We start from the raw sequence: 19,371 nt of genomic DNA on the forward strand, positions 1-19,371 counted from the left end.
GTGTGTGATACAAGAGCCTTCTGAAATGAAGACCCAAGGACCTCGGACCCCCGTCTGTGTTTATGCTGGGTTTGATGTAGACGTGGAGCCGGACCAGGGCTCTGATCAGATGGGAACAGGCAGCGGGGGAACCAGCAGGGCTGGTTCTGGCCTCTCCGTGTGGGATTCCCTCCTGGACACGGGGCAAGACCCTCTGGAATGAGGGTCTGCAGGGGAGAAGTGGGGGAGGGAGAGAGCGACCTTGCTCGGGTTTATGGCTTTGCTTTGGGGCGCGGGGTTCCAGTTTCCAGGACCCCATCTTGGGGAAGAGGAATTCTGGGTTCTCTGACTTGCTTAGGGGAGAAGGGGGCAGGAGACAGGGGTGCAGGAGAAGTCAGAGACAGACTTAACCTGAGCCAGCAGTCTCACGTTCAAGGCACTCAGCATGCCAAAGCCCCCCAGCACGACTTAGATGGAAATGACAACACTTCCTGCTTAAACTATGTTAGGGGACTCAAAGAAAAAGCGGCGGCGATGATGAAAAAGATCCTGTGATCAAAGGTACCTATGAGAATTTTGCATACCTTTCTTTCTATGAAATATCAATGGCAAGGCTACTTTTGCTTTTTTAAGATTTGTTTTATTTATAAGAAAGAGCGTCGGAGAGAGAAAGACATCCCCCAAATGGTTGCAAGAGACAGGACTGAGCCACACCTAAGCCAGGAGCCAGAAACTCCATCCGGGTCTCCGACATGGGTGGCAGAGGCCCAAGCACCTGGGCCATCTGCTGCTGCTTTTCCAGGTGCATTGGCAGGGAGCTGGGTCAGGAGCAAAGCAGTCGGGAGTCAAACCGGCGTAACCCCCTGCCCTACAACACCGGCCCAGCTTTTTCTGTTAAACACATATGTTGGGTATCTTTGTGTTTTCTAAATCTGGGTGCTTAATTCATTGGATTTCTAGTAATGAGCCGTGTTTTGGACTTTCTCATTGGGAAAATAGTACACCAGGTTATGTTCGGTCACCTTACACTTAGACATGTTCAGCCTGAGCTAGATCTGGGGTGGATGACGTTCTCTGGGCAGGGACCCCCAGGGGTACGGCTAGAACCCGAACCTGAGAGGAATGAGGGGCCTGGGGCCGCTCTCCCCTTGGGTCAACTTAGCTGTGGTTGAATCTGCGAGTCTCAGCTTGAGAAGCCCTGGTGGTTGCCTTGCTGACTTTTCCTTTGTTCCCTGAACAATTTCAGAAACCAACAAAATGCCCTTGAGAGGGTATCCTCCTCTTTCCATTGTTTTGTTTTGGCTATTTTTTTTTTTTTTTATTTGACTGGTAAAGTCAAAGACAGGTCTTCCTTCCGTTAGTTCATTTCCCAAATGGCCACTACAACCGACACTGCACCGATCTGAAGCCAGGAGCCAGGTGCTTCCTCCTGGTCTCCCATGTAGGTGCCAGGGCCCAAGCACTTGGGCCATCCTCCACTGCCTTTCCGGCCACAGCAGAGAGCTGGCCTGGAAGAGGAGCAACCGGGACTAGAACCTGGCACCCATATGGATGCCGGCGCCGCAGGTGGAGGATTAACCAAGTGAGCTGCAGTGCCGACCCCTGTTTGTTTGTTTATTTATTTATTTATTTATTTATTGACAGGCAGAGTGGACAGTGAGAGAGAGAGAGAGAGAGACAGAGAGAAAGATCTTCCTTTTCCGTTGGTTTGCTCTCCATTGGCCACTGTGGCCGGCGCGCTGCAGCCAGTGCACTGCACTGATCTGAAGCCAGGAGCCAGGTGCTTCTCCTGGTCGCCCATGGGGTGCAGGGCCCAAGCACTTGGGCCATCCTCCACTGCACTCCCGGGCCACAGCAGAGAGCTGGACTGGAAGAGGAGCAGCCGGGACAGAATCCGGTGCCCTGACTGGCACTAGAACCCGGTGTGCCGGTGCCGCAGGCGGAGGATTAGCCTAGTGAGCCGCGGCGCCGGCCAGCCGGCCCCTGTTTTAGCTATTAAAAAAAAAAAAAAAAAAAAAAACACTGTGGGGTTGAACTCTTAGCAGAGCTGTACATTGTGTCTTTTTTTAAAAGATTTTATTTATTTATTTGAGAGGTAGAGTTACAGGCAGTGAGAGGGAGAGACAGAGGCAGAGAAAGGTCTTCTCCCGCTGGCTTATTACCCAAATGGCCACAATGGCCAGAGCTGCGCCAATCTGAAGCCAGGAGCCAGGAGCCTTTTCCAGGTCTCCCACATGAGTGCAGGAGCCCAAGGACTTGGGACGTCTTCTCCTGCTCTCCCAGGCCACAGCAGAGAGCTGGATCGGAAGAGGAGCAGCTGGGACTAGAATGGGTGCCCATATGGGATGCCGGTGCTGCAGGTAGAGGACTAACCAAGTGAGCCATGGCGCCAGCCTCTACACTGTGTTTTGATTTTGGAGCTCTTGGAAATCCTTTTGTTTTAGTCAAGCTTCTTTCTGGACCTCTGCAAAGAGCGACAACACACCAAGCTGCTATTTGAGATTCTGGAAATTACCCTCTGGTTTGAAAGCATTTTCGGAATGAAGAGCTTGGCTTGGACGGAAAGAGACCAGCAGGACCCGGGTGTTAATTCTGTGTTCCATTCCATCTGCAGTGGGTCATAATACACACAGTGCATGAACCAGTGGCCGAGCTCAGAGACCTTCCATGACGGGCTGTGGGTGAGTCAGAGTTCTTGATAAACATAAAAGTTCACATTTGAGATGCAAAATAACAACACATTTATTTCGTTGACTGGAAGGAAAGCATGTTGTGAAAACCCTCCTGCTTTTTGTTTCGAAAAGATTTATTTATTTGAAAGGCAATACCATAGAGAGAAAGAAGGGAGACAGAGAAAGAGAGAGACAGAGAGAGGTCTTCCATCCACAGGTTCACTCCCCAGATGGCCACAATGGCCAGGGCTGGGCTAGGCCAGGCCAAAGCCAGGTCTCCCATATGGATGGCAGGGGCCCAAAAACTTGGACCATCATCCACTGCCTTCCTAGGAGTATTGGCAGGAAGCTGGATCAGAAGCAAAACAAGTGGGGTTCCAACAGCACGTGGATATGGGACGCTGGCCTTGTAAGCAGTGGCTTAATCCACTGCACCGCTGTACTGGCCCCCCACAAAAACCTCATACTGTGATACTTCACAGTCAAGTGTGGTCTTAGCGTGTGTCTCAGTTTCATTCATCGCTTAGCATCTGGGTCATAAACGTCATTCCATAGTTTCCATCTCCTCTCAGTTAGGAGAAGTAAATGCCTGTGCGTTGTGTGCGGGCTCAGTTCCCTTTGGCCGAAGTTGATTCTGTTAAAAAGAAACTGACACCTCTGGTCTGTGGTCCTTCTTGAAGTTGGGGGAGACTTGCTGTCTTCCCTGCAATCCAGAGAGCCAAGCACACGTCCTCTGGTTATGTCTGCGGCGGAGTGCCTCTCTCACCTCTTAGCCTCCATCACGACCCTCACTCCCTAAAACAACGACTCTGGGTGCCTCAGTCCACTCGGGGGCTCCTGCAACAAAATGCCACAGTCCCCCCCAGGAGGAGGGGGCTTATTTATGCACAGCGGCAATGCACTCCCCACACAGCTGGAGGCTGGAGTCCAAGGTCAAAATCAAGGCTGCAGTAGACGCTGGTCCAGTGAGGATCCTCTTGCAGCTCATGGCTGCTGCCCTCTCACTGTGCACTCACGGAGGTGGGACACAGCCCAGGGCCCCAGGGGCAGCACTCTGGACATCCCCAGTCCCGAAGACAGAAGCTCCAGGGAGCCTTGTGGCCTCCACCCCCGACGGCCCCCACAGACCTTGAAGCCAGCCACAGACCGACCTTGGGCAAGTGCCAGCTTCTCCGTGCCTCAGCGTCCTGTCTATAAACACAAAATCAACTTTCCTTTCTGAGAATGAATCTTAATTGCAGGTGTTTATTGGGCCCCAACCTTGTGGCCGTAGACTTTTCTCCTATTCGTTCATAACGCTCCTATGAAGAATATGCCGGCAGTGGAGGATGGCCCAAGTGCTTGGGACCCTGCACTCCCAGGGGAGACCAGGAAGAAGCACCTGGCTCCTGGCTTCGGATCAGTGCAGCTCCAGCCATTGCAGCCATTTGGGGAGTGAACCAGCAGATGGAAGGCCTTTCTCTCCCTCTCACTGTCTGTAACTCTACCACTCAAAGAAATAAAAGAAAATGCTGGTTATTTCTGTTTACAGTTTGGGAAACCGAGGCACGGGTGGCAAGGAACTTGCCGAAATGGCGAAGCAGTCTTTGTAGGGTTTGAGTCTACCCCAGGCCCCTCCCTACTGTGCCAGGCTCACTGGGGTGGCCGTGGTGAGGGTGAGTGAGCTGAGCCAGGTGGTACACAGGTGCAGTGCGGTGGGGGTAGTCTCCCCTCTCTTCCTCCTCCGATGTCTGGTATTGGCTAGCTGGGTGCCTTGGAGGAGGTTTGTTTCAGGTGTTACCAGCTGACTTCAGGAACACCTAGAGAACCGGTCAGGCGCTAGCTCTGGGTGTGTCTGTGAGGTGTTTCCAGAGGAGACTGGTGTGGGAGTCAGTGGACAAGAGTGGGGAAGATCCGCCCCAAGTGTGGGCCGGCCGAGGCCCAGGAGCGGCGAGGTGAGGCGAAGCGAGGCGAGCTCCCATCCCCTCTGCCTTCCAGAGCAGGACACCCTTCTCCCGCCCGTGGATGGTGGAGCCCAGGCTCTCCCCTCTGCCCATGGCTCCCCCAGCTTCTCAGCCCCTCAGTCTCATGCTGCCAGTGACACAATGGCTCCCGTGGTTCTGAGGCCTTCACACTCGGCCAGAGCCTCCACATCGGCTTCCCACGTCTCCAGGCTGCGGCTTCCGTGACTTGAGCCAACCCCTCCCAAGTTCTCTCTCAGGTACCTGCACCACTGGGTCCCCTCCTATGGCTTCTGTATCTATGGGAACTCTGATGATGCAGGTGTGCATCCCTCGCGCCTCTCTCTCTCTCTCTCTCTCTCTCTCTCTCTCTCTCTCTGTCTTCCTCATCTGTCTGCTTCCTGTACCATGAAGGAATAAGACAACTTTTGTGTCTGCTGACTTTACATTCTCATCTTGTCTTAAAGCAGCTGCGGCACACACCGGGCAGTCAGCTACCCTTCTAGCCCTGCCTTTCCTTGTCCCACAATTCACACGCCATCGACAGTGACTAAGTGAAGAAATGGGTGAGTCCTGGACTGTGCCCAGTGCCCTCCTTTTGGCCTGGCTTGTCCGGCCGTCCTAGCCAGGGGTGTGCCGCGAAGGGAGGAGTCTTTCGTTTCCTTTCCCGTGACGTTGAGTCAGACCCAGGGAGAATCTGGGGACTAAGGAGAGCAGGTGTGCGGAGACCCAGCCCCAGGGCCCTGATGGTGTGAGGTTTCTCTGGCGTGCTCGAGCTTCCCCTGCTCCTGGGTCTTTGCGTCTCGCCTGGTAAGTAGGTGGGTCAGCGGCACCCTTGGTGGGTCAGCGGTGCCCCTGGGAGTGTGGAAGTCTTGGTGATTTAGACGGAGAAAGCCAAGGATGGGCTGTTAATGTCCCGGTCCAGTTTCTGTTGCCACGACCGAATACCACCGAATGGGCAGTGTACACCGACTGAAACTTGATTTGGTTCCTGGTTCTGGAGGCTGGGAGGGCCAAGGTCAAGGTGCCATCTGGTAAGGGCCTTCTTGCTGGTGGGGACGCTGCAGAGTCCTGGGGTGGTGCAGGACGTCGTGCTGCAAGGGGAATGCATGGGACGGAAAGACCTGCTCCCAAGGTCACCCATTAATCCAAGACTGGATTAAGCTGCTTGGGAGGGCAACATCCATGTGACCGGATCTGCCCCTGATAGCTCCACCCGGTCTCCCCTTCCTCCCTTGCAGGGGGCCACCTGGCCGCAGAGACGTGGTGGGGACCACGGCACTCAGTGCTGTGTTTACCAGGTCTACCTTCTGTTTTCTTGAGTTTGGTAAAATGTGTATGATGTTTTAAAATCATTCCGCTCCTGCAATACGGCAGGACTATTTTATTGCCGCAGAGCTCTCCTCACGTACGCTTCCCATTTGGGCCATTTCCAGCCGCGCAGTGCAGCGGCACGAGTTCACACTGCTGTGCGAGCATCCCGCCACCCCTCTGCAGAGCTCTGCTCATCATCCCGGTCTACACCCGTCCAACACGGCTGCCACCGTCCTAGTCACCGTGTCTTTGACTGTCCTAGAGCCCTCGGCTGAGTGGAATTGTACAATGTATGTTCTATTGTGACGGGCTCCAAGGTTCACCCGCGTTGCAGCGTGGTCAGAATCCCCTTGGTCTTTAAGGCGAATGACTGCCCCTTTGTATGCACGTGTCCCACATGCTCTGGAAATTTCCATCTTTCCACTGCTGTGAATCGTGCTTATATCGGAGTTTTGTGAAGAAAGAAGCTCGTTTGTGACAATGAAGAGTCATCCCTTTAATAACCTGCAGAACCTAAATAAACATCCCAGGAAGCAAAAGTAAACAAGCCACAGAGACAGGAACCCTGCGAGTTCAGAGGCTGGGCAGCAGTGATCAGTTAATGATGGTTTGCTGGAGGCGCGGATCAGCCGGGCGCTCACCCTGTTTCCTTCCAGCCCAGGGAGGCTCCTCCCCAGTGGGGCCAGCTGGGGGCTCTGGAGTCAACTGGGCTGCAGAGCAAGGGTGTGGCGGAGGTCCCTGGGCGCCCAGAGGCAGGGAGAGAACCCCTGTGGCTGACGGGGTGGGGGCTGGGACTGTGAGGACCGAGGCGGTGGTACTCTTTGGCCCATAGAAGAGACCTTGACTGTGATAAATTCCTTCTTTTCTAGACCATTCCTTTGCTCAACCAACTTGTATTTCAGTGTCTTAGGCATCCCGAGGACTTTGGGTTTCTTCAGCTCCCATGACTCACCACTGTTAAACTCTCTCAGCCCTACAGCGAAGCAACCTTGTTACGTTGTGTCCCTCTGTCTCCAACAGGCGCCCTGGGTTCGTTTGCTGGCCTCGGTGCCTTTGTGTGTTCCAGGGCAGCTGAGCTCCAGGAAGCTTCTGGAAGAGCCACTTAGCCTTCCAAGACCTGGAGACAGCTCCTGGTCCTGTGTGCCCAGGGGCAGCCCACAGGACAGCGGTGCGGGGTCGGGGATGGGAGGGCCTGGACAGAGAGCAGCCCCAACTCCCCCTGCTATGCAGCCTTGGGGAAATCGCTCCTCCCCTCCAATCCTCTGGAGAAGGGGCTGGGGCCTCTAGGGACTCTTCCAGCCCTGCAGTTTTAGGTGCACGGCCTCTGTCCCTGCAGGCTGCTGTAACAACTTACGTTAGCCTGGGTAACGCACACAAGCGCAGAAGTCCAGTGCGCACAGTTCCAGAGCCTGGGACCTCCCAGATCAGAGCACCAGCGGACTCGGCGTCTGGGGAAGATCGATCCTCAGAGATGGCGCCAGGCGTCGTCACTCGGCGCCAGTGGTCCACGTGGTCCTGGGACTCCATCCCAAGGGCTCCGATCCCTTCTGTGAGGGTAGAGCCTCCGTGACCCCACCTGAGGCCCCACCTTTCCCACTCCCACACTGGAGTTAGGTTTCATAGATGGCCCTGCTGAGCCACAGACACCACACTCACCCTTGTTGGGATTCCGTTCCCTCCCTCCAGCACTCTTGGGGTGGACAACCCAGCCATCATCATCAGATAACTCTGAAATGTATTTATTTATTTACTTATTTGAAAGGGAGAGAGAGAGAGAGAGAGAATCTTCTATGTGCTGGCCCACTCCCCAAATGGCCACAACAGGCAGGGCTGGGCCAGCCTGAAGCCAGGAGCCTGGAACTCCATCCGGGTCTTGCATGTGGGTGGCAGGGCCCTAAGCACGTGGGCCACCCTTTGCCGCCTTCTCGCATCGGCAGGGAGCCGGATGGGAAGTGGAGCAGCCAAGACTTGAGCTGGTGATGTGGGAGGCCGCTGTCCCAGGCTTGCCCGCTGCCCATGCTGCTCCCTGTCGGATGCTTCCGCTCGCTGTTGCTCTTTCTAAAGCAGCCGTGGTGGTCGCTCGGGGTCCTGACCCCGTGGCAGTGGGCAGAGGCTGACTGGGTTTCTCCATGCTGTCCTCTTTCAGGGAAGCAGCCTCGCACTCCAAGCCATGTTGGGACTGTGAGCGAGGCCCGGCCACCCGCGGCCCTGCCCAGCGGCCTCACGATGCTGAGCCTGAAGCTGCCCAGGCTGTTCCGCATAGACCAGGTGCCCCAGGTACGTGCTCTGCTCCTCCCAGGGCCGAGTTCCAGGTGCGACGCGGCCGGGCTCTGCAGCAGGGGACGGCTTGTTCTCAGTCAGCCTCTTCTGCACTGGCCCCTTCTTCACGTCAAGCGTCCCCTCCCGGGATCCTTTGCGGGGGTGGGAATTAGAGCCTCCTGCTGCCTTCCCTGCACCACACCTGGAAACTGAAGTGAGCCCCGAGGTTTTAAAGTTGGAGCCCTTCCTGAGATGTCAGTATTCTATCCAGAAGCAAAGTCCCAGTGGAGGTTACGGATTCGAGCTAGAGATGGAGGAAGGCGGCGGCAGCTGGCGGGGGAGCAGCCGTGCTTCTAGGACCCACCTATGGGTGCTTGAAAGCTAGCAGGGGAGGGGCGGGGAACTCATCTGCAGGAGGCCCAGGCTGGGCCTGGGGTGGGGTAGTGGGGGTGTTGCTGACTGGGCCTTAGCACCCTCCTCCAGTGGACTCCTGGGCCTGAGAACTCACAAGCACCCAGCCCAACATACAAGAGGGCTTCAGAAAGTTAGTGGAAATGTATGTTATGAATATAAACTACGCATGGATGTCAAACTTTGTTGGCACAACAAGAAACTTACCTTTTAATTCCATTTTAATGAACGTTTCCAAAAGACTTATTTATTTATTTATTTATTTGAAAAGCAAAGTAAGAGAGAGAGAGAGAAACAAATCAATCTTCCATCTACTCATTCATCCCAAGTGGCCAGGGCAGGGCCAGGCTGAAGCCAGGAGCCAGGAGCTCCATCTGGGTCTCCCACATGGGTAGCAAGGGCCTAAGCACTTGGGCATCACTTGCTACCTTCCTAAGCCCATTAGCAGGGAGCTGGATCAAAAGCAGAGCAGCCGGGGCTTGAGCTGGTGCTGTGATAGGGGATGCTGGAGTCGCAGGAGGCTTAACCCGCTGTGCTACAGTGCCAACCCCTCTGAACTTTCGGGAGGCAGCTTGTCCATGGGGCTCCTTGGCAGTCTGCTCTAATAAGGCTTGGTGAGATCCCTGTGGTCCGATCTGTGGTGAACTGGCTCACCTCCCCTTATAAGGAGCACATCCATCCTTTGCAGCCCAGTCCCGAAGTCGAATCCTCTTCCATTTGCATTCAAGAGGACTGAGCGCTATGTCCTGAGAGATGTTTCGTCTGGGGGATTCAGAGAGCAGGAGCAGCCTTTCCTATTCGGCTGATGGCCAAGCACTTGGGACTGCCCCAGAAAAGTAATTCTCCAGCGGACTCGACATCAGGATGGAAGAGGAGGTGACCCTGAAGCCAGTGAAGCGAGGTGTGCCCCGGAAGACGGTGTCGGGTGGACTCTCGCCGATGTAGGACTGGCAGGGCCAGAGGAGCGATGCGGCAGGTTAGCAGGCAGGCCGAGCCGGAGCCCGGTTGCCATGGCACTGCTGGGAACCTGCCTCCGCTCTCACAGGGCCTTCGCCTCCTGCTATTTAATCTCCCTGGTGCCTAAAGACCAGCCTGTGTGTCTGACCTAGAATGCTAGGAGTCTTAACCCATGAGAGTCTGGGTTCGAGTCCCGACTCTGCTCCCAAGTCCAGCTTCCTGTTCATGCAGAACCAGGGGATGGCCCAAGTAGGTGGGTTCCTACCATCCACATGGGAGACCTGGGTCGAGTTCCAGACTCCCAGCTTTGGCCTGGGAGCTTTGTCTGTCTGTCTGTCTGTCTCTCTCAAATGAATAAAATAGCTTACAAAAACAGTCTTGGGTACATTAGAGGCTCATTAGAGATTTGAATCCAGACCTGAAAGAATGGAATAAGTAGCTAAGTGCTGATTCCTACACAAACCCAACTTGGAGACAAAACAGAGAAATGGAGGCAGCCAGTTCCTAAGCAATGTGGCGTGACACTTAGCTGGGAAACAAGGACATTTTGTGCGAAATCGATATTCTTTTATTGACTGCAGCCTTGACCCAGAGGCTACAGAGAAACATATCCCCTGGCCCCGGATGCCTGACGCAGGAGGATTCCCCAGGTGATGTGTGCAGAGAGGAGTGGCAATGGCCCAGCCGTGCACGGCAGCTCTCCCGGGGACTAGTAGCTCATCTGTAAATGGAGGTGCTATCTGTGAAGTCACTGGCACCAGGCTGCTGGGAGGAGCCAAGGAAAATGAAATAGGACCATGGGACTATGAAAAAGAGAGAGCAAACACAACCAGATGAGTGGCTGGGGTGGTGTTGGGTCGGTGGCCTGGGCATCCAGGAGCAAGGAGCCATCACCACCCAGGATGTCTCCCAAGCGGGTGGGTGGAGCCGGACAGCAGAATCAACGGGAGCTTGTTGAAATGCCTGTCCGATGGGAATCTTCAGGCCTTGATTCTAATCAAAAGGAACGCTTTCAGCACTGCACCACGGAACGTAGTCTGTGCTGTCGATCAGGCAAAGGCCCTTCTTTTTTAATTGGTAGTTTGCTAGGATGGTTCCCTTTTAATTGTAAGAATTCTAAAGAACACTTGTATTCCTATCCATGTGCTTTTCAGATGATGACAAGGTGGTGAATTCCATTGATTGATTTACTAACACGAAACCAGCATTTTGTTCTTGTTTTCAATACGGCTTAGTGATGATGTACCTTTTTAATCTCTTGCTGGAATCAGCTACTGATTTACTTAGGATCCTTCAATCTATTTAGTGCGTTGGCCTGTGTTATTTCCTTCCTAGATGCGACCTAGGATTTTTCCTTCGTTTGTTGTCCTTGCCTGGATTTGGGATTCAGGCTATGCCAACCACAAGTGAGTTGTGTGAGTTCTATGGGAAAAAGTTAACTAATATTCTAATATAATTAATACGTAGTATTGTCCACGATTGCAATTCTTGCCTTTCTGGTCGATAGGATTTACATATAGAAGCATCTGGGCGTGTTGCCCGACTCCTTTCAGCCTATCACAGGGAGCCCCCGGTGGTGCTGGGAGCAGCTTGGCACCAGCTGAGTTTTCTGCAGGGGAAGGTTTTCTGTAGCAGCTCTGCTGAGATTAACTCTGTGCACTGGTCAGATCTGTCACTGTCCACGCGCAGGACCAGCTCCTTCGGAGGGAAGGGCGTTTCTCTTGGCTCACGGTGTTGGAGGCTCACTGGCCGAGATCAGGCAGGCCCCATTGGTTTAGCATCTGGGCAGGGAAGGGTGACAATGGCAGAGTGTGTGCAGAGGAGGATCCCACGGAAGCAGAGAGGGTGGCTGGGCACAACTCGGCTTTTAGAACCAACCCTCTTCCAAGGAGACGCCTCTCACCACCAGGCCCACTCCTAGACATCACAATTGGCTCAAGCCTCCTCCCTCTCAACACCACCAACTTATGACTTTGGGGCTTAAGTGTCTACACAGGTTTGGAAGCCAAACCTTGTTTAAACCATTGCATTTACATAGCATAAGATTCACCCTTGTAAAGTATAGAATTTGGGTTGGGCTTTTGGCACAGAAACTTAAGTCACTGCTTGGAATGCCTGCACCCCATATTGGAGCACTTGGCTTGCATCCAAGCTACTCCACTTCCAATACAGCTTCCTCCTAAATGTGCACTCCGAGGCAGCTCAGGTATTTGGATCCCTGCCACCCCTGCGGGAGACCCTGATAGAGTTCTGGGCTCCTGGCTTCAGCTTGGCCCAGCCCTGGCTATTGTAGGCATTTAAGGAGTGAACCAGCAGATGGAAGATCTCAGTCTGTCTCTCTACTTTTCAAAGAAAACAAAGAAATAAATAGATAGCATGTTTTAAAAAGTGTACAAGTCAGTGGATTTAGTCTGTTGACACACACAGGGTATGTTGGACAAAACCATCATGCAGTCAATTTTGGAACATTTTCATAACTCCATTTCCCACTCTCCTCACATTGAGCCTTGACAACTGCTCTGAGTGTCTCTCTGAATGGATTTGCCATAGAATATAGCAGTGCTGCACCTGCTGTCATGGTTGAATAATATTTCATTAAATGGATAGTCCACACTTTGTTTGTCCACCCATCTGTTGATAGACAATTAGTTGCTTGCCATGAACATTGCTTTACAAGGTTTGGGGAGGACGTGTTTTCAGTTCTGTTGGGTAAACGCCCAGGAGTGGCACCGCTGGATCACACAGGAACTCGGTGGCTCCAAGCATCCTGTGCTATGGATTTAACCGAATTGATTGTGGTCTGAGATTGCCCTCTGTATCAGTCCAGTCTTTGAAATGTGGTCAGCCTAACTTCATGGCCCACTGCACGGTCAATGTTCCTAAATCTTCCAAGTGTGTCTGCAATAGAGCAGAGTTTCCAGTTGCTGCGGGCAGCATCCATCCGCGCCCGTGAGATAACACAGAAGCCAGCCCCGTGTTCTTCCCAAGTGCGTTCCGCTTGAGCTGGCCGCGTGCTACGGTTTGGACGTGGTTTGGGTTTGTCCTCCAGAGGCTCCTGTGCGGTCCCCAGCGGGCTGAGCTGAGGTGGTGGAGCCCGCACAGGAGGAGCCTGGGGGAAGGCAGGTGGGTCCCGGGGACTCCTGTCTCAGGAGCGTGAGTTGTAAGTAAGACACACACATACACACACACATGCACGCACACACACCCGCCGCCCTGCACACTCAGCCTCCTCTGCCTCCCGCCCACGTGTGACACAGCCATCCATAATGCACGGGGCCTTGCTGGGATGTTGCCACCCCAGCTGTGCGGCCCCTCCGACCCCCAGCTTTGTGAAGCACACAGGCCTCTTCTCTTTGCCGGTTCGCAGCCTCTGGTATTCTGTTGCAGCAGCACCAAGCAGGCTAGGACGCTGCGGTGGAGCTGTGTCAGAATCTCCCGCCGTCGCGGCCCCTTTCTGAACTACGCCTTCTAGATAAGTTCATTTCTGCTGTATGCATGTGAGCGCCACATCCGAGTTTGTAATTATTATAGCTTCCTGGTGAAGTACACGTCTCATTATTTTGTAGTGATCGCCTTTGTATCCAGTGCTGTTTTGTCTTAGAATTCACCTGGTAGAGTAACTCCAGCATTCTTGCTTTTGTGATCATTTGTTTGGTTTAGCTTTTTCCTTTGACTTTTTTTTTTAAGATTTATTTACTTATTTGAAAGTCAGAGTTACACAGAGAGGAGGAGAGGCAGAGAGAGAGAGACACAGAGAGAGAGAGAGGTGTTCCATCTGCTGGTTCGCTCCCCAGTTAGCAGCAATGGTGGGAGCTTCTTCTGGGTCTCCCACGAGGATGCAGGGGCCCAAGGACTTGGGCCATCTTCCACTGCTTTCCCAGGCCACAGCAGAGAGCTGGATCAGAAGTAGAGCAACCGGGACTCATACATGCACCCATATGGGATGCCACAGTGCTGGCCCTGTCTGCTAGTTTATATGTTACTCAGGTTATTTTAACACCACTAGCAGGGTCAGGCAGGAAGGCTTAGGCTATGCTAGGTTGAAAAATTACCCTGGTGGAGGATTGGTGCTGTGGTTGGGATACCCCCTGGAAGTCACGTGTGAGGCCTGCGTCCCATCTCAGAGCCTGGATTCAAGGTCCAGCTGCCTTCTGTTTTCAGCTTCCTGCTGATTGCCAATCCTGGAAGGCAGTGGGTGATGACCCAAATACTTGGATCCCTGACACCCACATGGGAGACCTGGGTGCAGTTCCTGCCTGGCTTCCACCTGGCCCAGCCCCTACTGATGCAAGCTTTTGGGGAGTAAAGCAGCAGAGACATCTCATCTGTTTCTGTCTCTATCTCTCTGCCTTTCAAATAAAGTTTTAAAAAGAAAGGAAAAAAAGTCTTAAACAAAATCGCTGCAGGTGGCCCAGTGACTCCTTATTTCACTTCACGTTCTGTGGCTCAGTGATCAGTGGGGAGCTGGGGGACCCGGCAGACGGAGGAGCCTCCTGGAACACGTGGCCTGAGCGGTGGCCACAGGAGGGCAGAGCAGGTGTCCTGGAGTGGCTTCCCCGAAGCAGGCTGTGAGTCAAGATCGCTGTGCAGGGGTCGGCGTGGAGCGTCTCAGGAGCAGCACCTTGCGGGAGCTCCCACGCTGTCCCTGCGTGCGCAGCCTCAGGGAGGGGAGTGTGGTGTGGGCGAGGCCACGCCGGCAGGGACAGGTGCTCAGTTCCCAAGGCAGGAAGACCATGGTGATCCTGGCAACGGGAAGGCTCCGTGCACGGAGCTGCGTGGCGGCCGCATCTCGGAGGCTCCACTTCCCATCCAGCGGCCGAGGATGGTGGAGGATTGCAGCAGGTGCGTGGGTCTCTGCCACCCGTGTGGGAGACCTGCATTAAGTCCTGGGCTCCTGGTTTCAGGCTAGCTCAGCCCTGGCTGTGGCAAGTGTTTGGGGAGTGAACCAGTAAAAATGGAAGATCTCTGTCTCTCTCTGTCTTTCAAATGGAGTGAAAATAAATATATTTTTTTTAAAAGCAAAGACCCTTCAGGAAGGGCTTGGCTTTGCTTTCCTTCTCTACCTGAGCAGCTCCTGTGTGGAGCCACTTTAATTTTGCCACTTGAGATATCTTGGACCACAGACGATGGTTTGCATCCTGGGTCTGCTATTCCACTGAGGTTCAGTTTCCATCTGTAAAATGCATCGGCACCCCTGCCTTGTGATGCTGTCACCGTGATCGCATGGAGCCAGGTCAGCTGAGGCATGCTGGGTCCGACCCAGGAGAACAGGTGCAGGCCCCGGACCCTGCGTCTAAATACTGAGAGGTTACCCTATCTGGCTAGGTAACAAAGCTAGCAAACAGTGTATAAAATACTTCTATTCATATGGCCAGAAAACCACAAAGTTCTAAGTTTTAGGGTCAGCAAGATATCAAAGTCAACTAAAGTTAATCATTATTGTGTACATCTGGATGTTATACTGATAGATTTCATGACACTTGAAAGATTAATAAAGAAAAACATAATTCAAAAGTTATGTTTTTCCATAAAATCTATTTTTCTTGCCATTTCAGCAAAATTATGAGTTGTTGTGTTGGAATCAACATTATCACATAATTTGTGTGATATAATTGTGTGATGCCTAATTAGACCACTATTCCTGTGTCACTGCAGTGTAGGTCTTAGGTTATTTTTAATGTTAATTCAATGAGGAGAAAGTTCTGCTGAGTTTCTGCTCGGTTCTGCTGAGGTGAAACAAGTGGAACCACCAACAGACATCCTTAGAGCCGTGTTTGGAGTCAGAAATGAATCAGAAATCTTACACAGCAAGTTAAAGCAGTGCAAAGGGACTGCATATGAAACTTAACATTTTAGTTTCATAGAGATCAACATATGTTATTGCTGTTTTTATAAACAACTTTTTTAAAAAAATTGATTTGTACAATTATTTGAGAGGTAGACACAGAGAGAGGGACAGACACACAGACACGGGGAGAAGGAACCTTTATCTGCTGGTTCACTCCCCAGATACCTGCAACGGTTGGTGCTGCTGTGAGGAGCTGCGAACTGGAACGCGATGCAGGTCTCCCATGGGGGCAGGAACCTGGACCCTGGAGCCAGCACCTCTTGTTCCCAGGGTCTACATCTGGGTGCTGGTTCTAGTCCCAGCTGCTCCTCTTCCAATCCAGCTCTCTGCTATGGCCTGGGAAAGCAATAAAAGATGGCCCAAGTCTTTGGGCCCCTGTATGTGTATGGGAGCCCCAGAAGAAGCTCCTGGCTCTTGACATCAGATTGGCTCAGAAAGACCTCTCTCTCTGTCCCTCTCTGTCTGTAACTCTACCTCTCAAATAAATTTTTAAAAAAATCTTAAAAAATAGAACTTTTAAACTTATTTTGTTAAGACAAAAATGTATTCTAAAGAAAACTATATATATATATATATAGTAGGATTTTGCTCAAAATTGTACCTCAGTCTACAATGTCCAGAAAATTAATCTCTACAGAAATGAATTTCAGGATGATCTGCATGTGAATCTTCCCTTCCACAGTCCAGATATTCTTGTTACCCGTCTTCAATTATTATTTTATTAGAATGTCACTTGTTTGAGTCTTTCAAATGCGGCTTCTTTGGCTTAGAAAAACCCTGTCCATAGTTTGATCCCTTTGAAAGTGAAATTAACCAAACTTAGATTCTTTGCAGGGTTTGTTAACAACATCCCACAACAAATGTCAGTGGAGAGCTCATGCTGAGAATAATGTCAGTTTCTCTGTATTTGAGGATACGCTATTCCCCCAACTTCTTCCAGCCATCTTGAATTGTTTCCCATGCAAGGTTTTTTTTTTGTTTGTTTGTTTTTTTGTTTTTTGACAGGCAGAGTGGACAGTGAGAGAGAGACAGAGAGAAAGGTCTTCCTTTGCCGTTGGTTCACCCTCCAATGGCCGCTGCGGCCGGCGCACTGCGCTGATCCGAAGGCAGGAGCCAGGTGCTTCTCCTGGTCTCCCATGCGGGTGCAGGGCCCAAGCACTTGGGCCATCCTCCACTGCACTCCCGGGCCACAGCAGAGAGCTGGCCTGGAAGAGGGGCAACCGGGACAGAATCCAGTGCCCCAACCGGGACTAGAACTTGGCGCTGCAAGGCGGAGGATTAGCCTATTGAGCCACGGCGCCGGCCTCACAGCTCTTATTTGGTGTTCCCGTTGGGTGGATGACGGTCATTTCAGGTCAGATATGATGTGCTTCAGCAGGCTCCTCTGTGGGAGAGAATTTGGAAAATGTCACACACAACCTTTGGATGGTTCCAGGGTCATCCATTCTGCAGTGGGCAGTTTACCCTGGCGCTGCCATACCCAGCACGAGGAATGGGTTTGGGTTGTGTGTGTGTGTGTGTGTGTGGTCAAATTCTGACCTTGTATTAGTTTTCTGCTGCTGCCATATCACATTAACACAAATCTGGAGGCTTCAAAGGAAAGACAAATTTATTATATTACAGTTCTGTAGGATGCAAGTCTAACCAATGGGTCTCCCAGGGCCAAGGACCCAAGGAGGTGGTGCAGGCTGTAGGAGAGGAACTGTCTCCCGGCCTTGTGTACCTTCTGAGGCTGCCCACATTCCTTGGCTCCTGGTCCCTTCCTTCAAAGCCTGCGTTAGCATATTTCTTGACTTTCTTCTCACACTGTCACATCCCCTTCTGCCTCCCTCTTCCAGTTTTAAGCACTGGGCCCACTTGGATACTGTAGAGACTCTCCCTATTTATGTGTGTATTCATTTGAGAAGCAGAGACAGACAGACAGATCAAGATCTCCTCAAATGCTTGTAATGGCTGGGGCTGGGCCAGGCTGAAGCCAGAAGATGGCACCTCAATCCAGGTCTCCCACATGGTGGCAAGGACCCAACCTCTTGAGCCATAGCTGCTGCCTCCCAGGGTCTGAATTAGTGGGAAGCTGGAGTCAGGAGCCTGAGCCCAGACATCGAAGCCAAGGCGCTCCAGCGTGAGACGCATGCCTCCCAGTCAGCATCTTAAGTGTGGGGCCAAATGCCTGCCCCTCCTATTTTATTTATTTTTTAAAGATTTTATTTGTTTACTTGAAAGTCAGAGTTACAGAGAGGGGGAGAGAGAGAGAGAGAGAGAGAGAGGAAGAGAGAGGTCTTCCATCCGCTGGTTTCCTCCCTAGATGGTCACAATGGCTGGAGCTGAGCCGATCCAAGGCCAGGAGCTGGGAGCTTCCTCCAGGTCTCCCATGCAGATGCAGGGACCCAAAGACTTGGGTCACCTTCTACTGCTTTCCCAGGCCACAGCAGAGAGCTGGATCAGAAGTGGGGCAGCAGGGACTCGCACCAGTGCTCATATGGGATGCCGGCACTGCAGGCTGCGGCTTTACCCACTATGCCACAGCACTGGCCCCAAGCCCCTGCTATTTTAAAGCCCACTCATCAGCAACTTGAATTCCACCTGTGACCTTAGTGACCCTTTGCTGTGTGACCAAACCTAATCCCTGGTCCCGGCAGTTAGGACCTGACCATCTCTGGAGGGCCGTTATTCCGCCTCCCACAGACTGAGTACCGTGTTAGAAACTTAACACAAGCTCGCCTTTGGTCAACTCCTAATCAATGCCTAAAACTGAAAATAGTTTTCCTAGTTCTTGAATCAAAGACTGCAAGGTTTTTTTTAAAAGATTTATTTATTTGAAAGGCAGAGTGATGGAAAGGAGAGGAAGATCTTCATCTGCTGTTTCACTCCCCATATGGTCACAATGGCCAGGACTGGGCCAGGCCGAAGCCAGGAGCCTGGAACTCCATGGATGGCAGAGCGTGGCCAGGGCCCCAGTACTTGAGGGCCATCACCAGCTTTCTCAGGGTATTAGCATTCTGATTCAGTGGCGCATCCAGGAGTTGAACCGGTACTCCCATTCGGGATACAGCATCGCAGCTGGGGGCCTAACCCACTGCACCACAGTGCGGCCCCCGAAGAGGGCAGTTTTACAACAAATGCAAAATCCAGGAATGCTACTTTATTTCAGCTTCCACACTTTTTTTTCTTCTCTAGATGAATGCTCGATAATGCTTTCATTCAATGGGGTTTGTTTTATGCTACTTGAATCGAGTAATATTTACTCAATTTTTTTTATTTTCTAAATTCATCTGAAAAGCAGAGAGGCAGAGAAAGGGAGAACTGGAGATAGCCCAGCTGTTGTTGATCTACCTCCCAAATGCCCACAATAGCCGAGGCTAGGCCAGACTGAAGCCAAGAGCCAGAAACCCAATCCAGGTCTCCCACGTGGGACCCAACTTACTTACATCACTGCGCCTCCCAGCATGTGCACCCGCAGGGATCTGGAATCAGGAGCGGAGCCGGGACTCAAGCCCAGGCGCTCTGATAATGGAATGCGGGCATGCAACGGGTAGTGATCCTTTGTGTCCTTACGTTTGTGTACCTGATTGGCCAGGAGACATTCACCACAGTCCCCTGTAACTACTGAGCTGTGTGTACGACAGGCACCTTTGTGCATGGGTGAATACTGCACAGGTATGGGGGGGGTTTTTTGGTGACCATCACAGCCATGTTCTAAACTCGCATTTGCCTATAATTGTTTCAGCCCAGCTCTAGTAACTGCATGTGTGTTGTGTGTAAAGGAAGTCTGGCTCCCTTTGTACCCTTCCTGCTGCCGGGTTGCTCTCTAGCCCAGTGCCCGACAGGTGGCAACTGACACACATGGGTGGCCTGCCCTCCTGGCCCCCTCGTCCTTTCCCCGCACCTCCCCAGACTCCCCACTCACCTCTGATCCCCATCCTGGCTCTTTGCGCACCCATGTTTGTGTTTACCTTGCCTGGTGGGGACTTTGTCTTTTGCAATTAACTGG

General features: G+C 52.3%; 1 protein-coding gene across 1 annotated transcript in view; it reads left to right on the forward strand.

Moving 5' to 3' along the window:
* Positions 1-19,371, forward strand: part of PAQR5 (progestin and adipoQ receptor family member 5) — an 81,022-nt gene that overhangs the window by 33,731 nt on the left and 27,920 nt on the right. The window contains exon 2 of the mRNA XM_062204819.1: positions 8,052-8,182. Within this exon, the coding sequence (XP_062060803.1) occupies positions 8,132-8,182 (51 nt within the window). The 5' untranslated portion in view covers positions 8,052-8,131. The remainder of the gene's footprint in view (positions 1-8,051; positions 8,183-19,371) is intronic.

The sequence above is a fragment of the Lepus europaeus genome, chromosome 11 (genome assembly GCF_033115175.1).
Source record: "Lepus europaeus isolate LE1 chromosome 11, mLepTim1.pri, whole genome shotgun sequence".
In the NCBI taxonomy this organism is placed as follows: domain Eukaryota; kingdom Metazoa; phylum Chordata; class Mammalia; order Lagomorpha; family Leporidae; genus Lepus; species Lepus europaeus.